Here is a 9,656-nt window from a genome sequence, read left to right as displayed (position 1 = left end):
GTGGTCAAATGTTTAATATTTAGTTCTTTTTGGATTTGTCAGAGGACTTAATTGCTTTGTTAGATTGTTCTCTTGTTCTCTTCTTTGGAGGAGTGGCTAGGCCAAAACACACCATTGGTTAGTGGGAGGGTGGGAGGTGGCCGATCAGCCATGTGCCACTGAGGCCACAAAGAAGCCTCACAGGCCATGGTTTCAACTGTAAGTGGTCATTGCATTCTCCTGTTGAAGACTGTGTTTACCAAGCTCGTGCTCTTCATGAAACACTGTTAGATGTTGATTTGAAAACAATAATTTCTTTTATTTTGATTCTGTAGGAACTTAGAAAGATTGTACAATGAATGGTGATTCTCGTGCTGCGGTGGTGACCTCACCACCCCCAACCACAGCCCCTCACAAGGAGAGGTACTTTGACCGAGTGGATGAGAACAACCCAGAATACTTGAGGGAAAGGAACATGGCACCAGACCTTCGCCAGGACTTCAACATGATGGAGCAAAAGAAGAGGGTGTCCATGATTCTACAAAGCCCTGTAAGAAGAGAAATCTTTTCTCTGACCAAATGTTGTCTTTCCTTTTCTGATACAGGTTTTATGCCCTGTTATATGAGTGGCATCGTTCATTGATCTTATCACAGGAAATCATGTGTGAGTATATGTATATGGTAGTTGAAAGAATTCAGTTTAGTTCATGTTATCAGACATCATAAATGAAAAATCTTCAGTGTCATAAAGGATAGGAAGTGTTAATTTCTCCTTTTTACTCTTGTGACTTTTCCAGAGGTTTATATATATAGGGACAATTTTTAAATTACAATTTAAAAAATACCTACCTTAGGCTGGATGTGGCAACTCACTCCTGTAATCCCAGCATTTTGGGAGGCCAAGGCAGGTGGATCACTTGAGATCAGGAGTTCGAGACCAGCCTGGCCATCCATCATGGTGAAACCCTGACTCCGTTAAAAATACAAAAATCAGCCTGGCGTGGTGGCGCGTGCTTGTAATCCCAGCTACCTGGAAGGCTGAGGCAGGAGAATCGCTTAAACCTAGGAGGTAGGGGTTGCAGTGAGCCAAGATCGTGCCACTGCACTCCAGCCTGGGCAACAGAGCAAAACTCTATCTTAAAAACAAACAAACAAAAAAACTAGCTCAGTCCTGGGCATATAGTAGGTCTTAAGAGTACCTCATTATTGGGCTGGGTTCGGTGGCTCATGCCTGTAGTCCCAGCACTTTAGGAGGCCAAGGCGGGTGGATCACAAGGTCAGGAGGTCGTGACCATCCTGGCTAACACGGTGAAATCCTGTCTCTAGTAAAAACACAAAAAATTAGCTGTTACTATTGAGTTACAAGTTACATAAAGTACACAAATCTTAACTATATAGCTTGGTGAATTTTGACATAATTGTTGCTATGTGACTACCCAGATCAAGTCTCAGACTTTACATTCTAGTTGAAGGAAATGAACAGTAAATAACAAGCAGAAGAGCAATGCAGAAAGCAGTAGGATGATTAGATTCAGTGTGACTGTGGTCAAAAGGCCACTCTTTGGAGGTATGGTTTAATCTGAACTCAGTGACAGGAAGGAGCCAGTCTTTCAAGAATCAAGAGGGGGCCGGGTTTGGGTGCTTGGCTGGGTATGGTGGCTCATGCCTGTAATCCCAGCATTTTCGGAGGCCAAAGAGTGGATCACTTGAGCCCAGGAGTTCGAGACCAGCCTGATGAAACCCTATCTCTACAAAAAATATAAAAATTAGCCAGGCGTGGTGATGTGTGCCTGTGGTACCAACTACTCAGGAGACTGAGGTGGAAGGATCACTCAATCCCAAGAGGTTGAGGCTGCACTGAGTTGTGATCATGCCAGTGTACTCCAGCCTGGGTGACAGAGTGAGACCTTGTCTCAAAAAAAGTGTTCCTGGCTGAGGGACTGGCTAACATGAAATTCCTAGGATAGGGATAGGCTTGATGAGCCTGCAGAGGCAGAAGGCAGCCAATGTGGTTCAACCTGGGAGTGGCAGAGTGAGGTGCAGTGAGGTTGGAGAGAGAGGAGGGAGGAGATCCTGGAAGGCTGTGTATGCTGAGATTGAGAGTTTTCATTGCATTCTGTGTGTGGCAGAGTCACTGGGGGGCTGCAGGCAGGGAAAGGACAAATAGAATTTTAAAGAAAATTATTCTGGGTTTGGTTTAGAGAGAAAATTGGCTGGGGCAAGAGAAAAAGCTGTCTTCCAAATGAGAGATCATAGCAGCTTGGGCAAAGGTGGTGTAGTAGAGGTAGGGAGAGGTAGATTTGTATGGCTTTCATTTTGAAGGTAGTGTGAGTAGGACTGGCTGATGGGTGGGGGAAAGAAGTGAAAGGGAAAAAAAGAATCAGGATAACACCTAGACTTTTGGCTTGAGCGGTTTTCCTACATAAAAACAACAAGAAGCTAAGTAAAAATGACTTGGGATTGTTAAGAAACTAGTAGCACCTAGTGTGTGCCAGGAGTGTTTGTAGGCACTGGGGATGCAGAGGTAAGAGAGTAAAGTCCCTGTCCACAGGTTGTTTAGAACATCGTAAGCGTCAAGACTGGCCACGGCGGCTCATATCTGCAGTCTCAGTGCTTTGGGAGGCTGAGGTAGGAGGATCACTTGAGCCCAGGAGTTTGAGGCTGCAGTGAGCTATGATTGCACCACTGCACTCCAGCCTGGGGCTTGAGGTTTTGCCAGATGGTTTGGTAGAGTTGGAGGTGTTAGCAAGAACATGATTACAATGTAATCATTACAGTGGATCTAAGCCAGTGAGGGAGATCAGAACAGGGGAGGTAAGTCAAGGTGAGAAGGTGTTAGGATGATGAATGGATGGAAGAAAGGGTGAGCTGGACTCTCGAAGGGGGCAGGGGGTGGTTGGAGGGCACATATTTGGCTTTGGGATTGAAGAGGGGTATGGTTACTAGGAATGAGCAAGTGTAGGGCATGACCATGGAAGTGGGAGACTGAGGTGGGTTGGATGACAGGGTCTTCGGAGGAGAGGAGGCCTGAAATCTGAGAGGTATGAAGGTATGGACGGTCCCAAGCTGAGGGTATATGGATGTTGAACCAGCAGGAGTTATGATCAAAGTAGCACACACAAGGTCCTTAGGCTAGTGACAGCTGGCTGGAGCCAGATGTTAAGATCCAGATGATGGCTTAGCTCTGTGCCATGTATCCTTTCTGCATGTACAGGCCTTCTGACATGCTGTTTATGTAAGGGGCCCCTGTACTGTGGTTTTCTTCTTTTTGTGTCTTTCTTACCAAGCTTTAAGTTTCTGGAAGGCAAGGACCGTATTATTTATCTGTATGTATATCCTTAGTGCCTAAAACAGCACCTGATACTTAGTAGTGTGTGTCAAATTGAGCTTTCCCTAGATCTGTATGTGGATTTTAAAACCATTGAAATAGATCCTTTGAATTTTCAGACTGAGGGTTCCTGAAGGCAAGGAACCTATTTAATTTAGCTTTTGCTTCTCCTGTAGCCAGCACTGTCTGTGATGTTCAGGCAACGCCATCTATATCTCTTACTCTCTATCTTTTTTTTTTTTTCTTTTGAGATGGAGTCTCATTCTGTCACCTAGGCTGGAGTACAGTGGTGTGATCTTGGCTCACTGCAGCCTCTACCTCCCGAGTTCAAACAATTCTCCTGCCTCAGCCTCCCGAGTAGCTAGGATTACAGGCACGAGCTTTCATGCCTGGCTAATTTTTGTGTTTTTAGTAGAGACAGTTTCACCATGTTGGCCAGGCTGGTCTCGAACTCCTGACCTCAAATGATCTGCCTGCCTTGGCCTCCCAAAGTGCTGGAATTACAGGCAGGAGCCACGATGCCCAGCCCATCTTCATTTGCTCATAAATCCCTTTCTTTCTCTCTCATTGCATTGTGCATCAATAACAAAGATGGCTAAATAATCATCATGTTTTGTTTTTATTTCTTTATTTCTTTATTTCTTGCTTGCAGTCAGAGTACCTCTCAGCTTTTCCCTTCCTTATAGCCTCATGGATGACTACAAAATATGATCTGTGACGTTGTTTATCATGGTTTGGTAAATAGAGGGTCCTCAGAGGGTTCTTGACATTCTTTTCTACCCTTAATTAGCCACAATACATGTCTTTGTTGTGTGCTTTCCCCAGTAGGTACACTTAGACTGTCCCTTGGCAATTTCCTGCAACATGTTTTCAGCTCAAGCAATGACAAACTAGAAGCAAATTTGATGTGGATTAGCATCCAGTGAATTTATATTTTCATATTAGATATCATTTATAATTGTTTGACAAGATATTTATTTCTTCATAGGGTATGTGAAAAAATTATTTTAGTGCACCTTGGGGAAGTTATAAATTATATCTATTGTTAAATAGATTTCTATTAAAATCACCATCAATTCAATTGGACTTTTTTTGCCTAATTTAGGATTATTTGATAAAGGATGGATGTTTAGGGTTTTTTCCACACTTAAAAGTAATTTGAAAAGTATTTTGAAGAAAGTACTGCAAAGAATAAAATAGAATATGAAAATTACTAATAATTCTATTACTAAAAGGATTACAGTGAACATTTTGACGTATTTACCATTTTCTTTGAGATGAAGTCTTGCTCTGTCACCCAGGCTGGAGTGCAACGGCACAATCTCGGCTCATTGCAACCTCTGCCTCCTGGGTTCAAGCAATTCCCCTGTCGCAGCTTCCCAAGTAGCTAGGATTTCAGGCACCTACTACTATGCCTGGCTAATTTTTTGTATTTTTAGTAGATATGGGGTTTCACCATGTTGGCCAGGCTGGTTTCAAACTCCTGAACTCGGGTGATCTACCTGCCTCGGCCTCCCAAAGTGCTGGGATTACAGGTGTGAGCCACTGCACCCGGCTGATGGATTTACTTTCAATCTTTGTCTATGTTTAGGTGTGTATTTGCTCTAATAAGAACTGGTTATATTGCTTGATAACTTTGTCACTGAAGAGAAAGTTTATGCCATGTAATTTTTTTTAGCTTTTCATGTTGAATGTATGCATAGAATTCCCAGTGTATTTAATCAGCCCTCTGTTGATTGAAATGTAGCATATTTTTCCCTTTTATCAATAGTGGTAGAAAATGAATGTCTTTGAGCACTTTCTTGATGTTTCCATAAAATAGATTCCTAGGAATAGAATTCCTGTTCAGAGTTTTAAGCTTTTATTGTATTACATTACTTTCTAGAAAAGAATGTGCCAGTTTATACTCCCAGCAGTAATGTGTGAGAATATCTGCTTGCCTTTCCAGCACTGGATGAAAACAAAAAATTGGTCTGTGTGATTGCTACCCCAGACCCCCTGCCCAAGGAACAGAAAATAAATAGTATCTCACTGTTTTAATATTTTTTTATTAGGCTTTCTGTGAAGAATTGGAATCAATGATACAGGAGCAATTTAAGAAGGGGAAGAACCCCACAGGCCTTTTGGCATTACAGCAGATTGCAGATTTTATGACCACGAATGTACCAAATGTCTACCCAGCAGCTCCGCAAGGAGGGATGGCTGCCTTAAACATGAGTGAGTAGTTCCTGATTTTTAATACATGCTCTGTAGTTTTCAGGTAAAATTTCCTGAAGATTGCTCACATGAAATAAAAGGGCATGTAATAGTGTAACGTACAGAGTTGAGTATTTGGAAAATTAATATGTTTTCGTTAGTCATAGTAAAAGACAGGCTGTATTCTTGAAATCGTCTTGAATGTTGGCGACTCTTCTTAGCCAGTGAGACAGTTATTTCTGAGGCAGATGACCAACCTCTATGTGGATTAAAATAATCAGTAATAATAGTGCTTGTGGAGTAGCACAGCAGTTTTGCCTGGCCAGCATTTCTTCCCTACCATTCCTCACTGCTGCTTCCCAACTAGTGAGAAAGAGAAACTCCAAAAGAAAAGCCAGAGGAAAAATGTTGGATGGGTGAATGTGAGCATAGAATGGTCAGCTGGGCAAGAATTGAGCTTTGCTATGACAGTTGAGTTTGTAAATGTTAACATGATGAGGTGGAGCCCAGGATGACTCAGGCATCAACTAATCGGACCCATATTGTATCTTGGATCAGTCTCTGATGGGTCCGGTTGGATAGTCAAATCTGATTGCCCAAAATAAGATACTGGTTTTTGTTACATCTGCTGACATTTGCTATTTACCTGTCTGCTCTGTGGGATTCTTAGAAGTTGAATAGCATTCACCTGATCTGATATAATTAATGTCTATAGAATATTAAGAATCACATTTAATCCATAGCTCAAACCTCCACCCTGAAATCACATGGCCACCACCAGTAAAGGTTTCATACGTTTTGTTGAGATTCTCCTGGGGTGGCTGGCAAAATATTAGGAAAGTTATAAATTAGTCTCAAACCTTTTGGAAGGCCAAAAGGTTTTGTTGGGACAGGCTGAAGGCAGTGGGTCCATTACATTAGGGAAAAGATAGGAACGATAAGAGGCTTTCCCAGTTAAGTCTGTTTACCCCACATCCCTTTGTCTCTACTCTGTTTACTCATGTAAACTTTGTGCTGAATGGTCCTCTCAGGGGGAAATCAAAGGGGAATTACTCCTTAACAGTGTTTACTCTGGGCCCTGAAACCTAAAGCTTTTATCATTTGCAAAACCACTCTTTTAACCATGTTAATTATCCACAAGCATATTAACTTAAAACCTCTGTTATGAAAACTGTACTGAAAAAATGTGAGAATGGAACAGGGGGTCTTGGTTGATTGGCTGCAGCCACCCTCTAAAAGCAGCCAACAACCATCCGTAGCCCACCTGAATCACTGAAATAGGTGTGAGAGTGCATTTATTCATCCGTAGTTAAGTCAGGGTCTGCAGAACAAAACTCTGCAGGTGGTAATCAGTGTCTCAGGTGTATCATCTCTCCTGGTTAAACCCCCATTCCTGGGAGTTACTCTTTAACTAAAAAAAAAGTTACTAATTATACTCATAATTGTCTTATGTTATTTGTTAATCCTAAAATGCAAAGCCAGAATAAAAGCAAAAACCACCCTGCCTAACAAACCCATGGCTAAATGCATCAGTGGCTGGCAAACAACAAAGGCTAATGTTGTTAAAAGTGGATTCTTTTTTTTTTTTTTTTTTTTTTTAGACAGTGTCTCAGTCTGTCTCCCAGGCTGGAGTGTAGTGGCTTGATCTTGGCTCCCTGCAAACCTCCACCTCTCAGGTTCAAGCTGTTCTCATGCCTTAGCAACCTGAGTAGCTGAGATTACAGGCACACGCCACCACACCTGGCTAATTTTTGTGTTTTTAGTAGAGGTGGGTTTCACCATGTTGGCCAGGCTGAACTCAAACTCCTGACTTCAAGTGATCCACTTGCCTCAGCCTCCCTAAGTGTTGGGATTACGGACATGAACCACCACACCTGGCCCATTTCTTCTGTATTAGCAAGAATATTCTGTAAGGAGAAACTTCCCTTCAGTTCTTTTGGTTACCTGGTGGTACAGTTTTTGTAGGAAAGGCAGGATCCCTTTCCGAAATAATAAGTTGGTTTCCAGTCATCCTTTAGTGGTGAACAATTAGTTTTTTTGGTATCATTTGAATTTATGATTTAAACATAGTCAGTGTGTTTCACATCATTGCAGTTATTATCCGGATTTGTTGAGAGCTTTCCTTCTGAATGTTGAATTTTGTGAAATGCTTCTTACCCGTTTGTTAAAATAATCACCTATTTTTTCTTCTTTAGTTTGATATGGTGAATTATGTTTATTGGATTTTGTTTTGTTTCGTATATTTATTTATTTAGAGATAAGGTCTTGCTCTTTCACCCATGCTGGAGTACAGTAGCATAGTCACAGCTCACTACAACCTTGAAGTCCTGGGCTTAAGGGATCCTCCACACCTGGCTAATCTTCCCTCCCCTGCCCTCCCCTCCCCTCTTTCCTTTCCCTTTCTCTTTCTCTTTCACCCTCTCTCTCTTTCTCTCTCTCTCTCTCTCTTTGGTAGCTTTTATCTTTCAAATAATTTGTCTATTTCATCTAAGGTAAATAATTTGCTGGCATAGTTGTTTGTATAATCCCTTTATTATTTTTTTTAATGTCTGTAGGATAGTGATGACCTCTTTCCACTTCTTCATATTCTTTCTTTTTCCTTTCCTTTCCTTTCCTTTCCTTTCCTTTCCTTTCCTTTCCTTTCCTTTCCTTTCCTTTTTCCTTTTTCCTTTTTCCTTTTTCCTTTTTCCTTTCCTTTCCTTCCCTTCTCTTCCCTTTCCTTCCCTTTCCTTTCCTTCCTTTCTTTTCTTTCTTTCTTTCTTTTCTTTCTTTCTTTCTTTCGAGATGGAGTCTCACTCTGTCATCTGAGCTGGAGTGCAATGGTGTGATCTCGGCTCACTGCAACCTCTGCTTCCGGGTTCAAGCAATTCTCCTGTCTCAGCCTCCCAAGTAGCTAAGATTACAGGTGTCCACCACCACGCCTGGCTAATTTTTTGTATTTTTAATACATACAAAGTTTTACCATGTTGGCCAGGCTGGTTTTGAACTCCTGCCCTCAAGTGATCCACCCACCTCAGCCTCCCAGAGTGTTAGGATTTCAGGCATGAGCCACTGTGCCCAACCTATTTCTATCTCCCTTCTTTCATTAAGTCTGACTAGAGGTTTATCTTATTTTGTTATTTGTACAATTTTTAATCTCACAGATTAAACTTGGTTTAATCAAAAAGCCTTAAAAAAACTTTTCTTCTCTAATGTATGTTTAATGCTGTAAATTTCCTTCTAAGCATGCTTTACTGCACCGCACAAATTTTGCTATCTTTTTGTTAATGATTTCTAACTTAATTGTATTAGTATTGGAGAATAGTCTTTATGAAATTGTCTTTGAAGTTGTCAAGACTTTATGGCCTAACATGGAAGATAAATATCTCAGAACCATTAGTATTTGATTTATATTTGATAAGAAATACTTATGAGGCTTTAAGTATTAATGTCTGAGGCTTTTTGATAAGTCTCACTTTGTTGCCTGGGCTATGCACAGCTGCAATCATAAGCACAACAGCCTCAAACTCATGGCTTCAAGTGATCCTCCTGCCTTAACCTTCTGAGTACCTAGGTGTACAGGCATATGCCACCGCACCTGGCTGAGTTTTGTTCTTCTTTGTTTCAGGTCTTGGTATGGTGACTCCTGTGAATGATCTTAGAGGATCTGATTCGATTGCATATGACAAAGGAGAGAAGTTATTGCGGTGTAAATTGGCAGCGTTTTATAGACTAGCCGATCTCTTCGGGTGGTCTCAGCTTATCTACAATCATATCACAGTAAGTGTTAAATGGGTAGTAACTGAATGATAAATGAACGTTTTGTGTCTGGCACCACCTCCTTCCATTTAGGGAGATGAGGGAAGCAGGCCGAGCTTCAGTAAGTTGTGGAATACCTCTTCTGATTCCTGACTACAGAGTCTAATAACCCGATAACCAGCCAGTTTGGGTTAAAAGTTATAAGAAGAGCAGCTCTTGAAAATTTCTTTCTTGCATGCTAACCTAATAAGACAACTGAGTGTTTACCAGATTACAGACAGTTTCTAAAATTATTTTTATGTTTAAAAACATAAGAATGATGTTTTCTTTCTTAGTCTGACCAAAGCCTTCTCTCTCTCAAACTTATTTCTTCAGCTACTCAAGTTTTAACCATTTTCAACATTGTTAGAATCTC

At 41.2% G+C, this 9,656-nt stretch overlaps 1 protein-coding gene across 23 annotated transcripts in view; it reads left to right on the top strand.

Moving 5' to 3' along the window:
• ADD1 (adducin 1) overlaps positions 1-9,656 on the top strand; it is a 95,359-nt gene that overhangs the window by 47,515 nt on the left and 38,188 nt on the right. For 11 of the 23 annotated variants that reach the window (XM_037733400.1, XM_037733399.1, XM_037733394.1 and 8 more), the window contains 3 exons: positions 327-529; positions 5,362-5,524; positions 9,111-9,262. In XM_037733400.1, coding sequence (XP_037589328.1) covers positions 327-529; positions 5,362-5,524; positions 9,111-9,262 — 518 coding nt within the window. Of the gene's footprint in view, positions 1-314; positions 530-5,361; positions 5,525-9,110; positions 9,263-9,656 lie in introns of all 23 variants that reach the window. The other 12 variants (XM_017514305.2, XM_017514298.2, XM_017514302.2 and 9 more) reach the window with 2 other exon arrangements.

Source organism: Cebus imitator, unplaced genomic scaffold (genome assembly GCF_001604975.1).
Source record: "Cebus imitator isolate Cc_AM_T3 unplaced genomic scaffold, Cebus_imitator-1.0 Scaffold522, whole genome shotgun sequence".
Lineage (NCBI taxonomy): Eukaryota > Metazoa > Chordata > Mammalia > Primates > Cebidae > Cebus > Cebus imitator.
The sequence above is the reverse complement of the archived record's forward strand: the minus strand, read 5'-3'. Positions and strand labels throughout refer to the sequence as shown.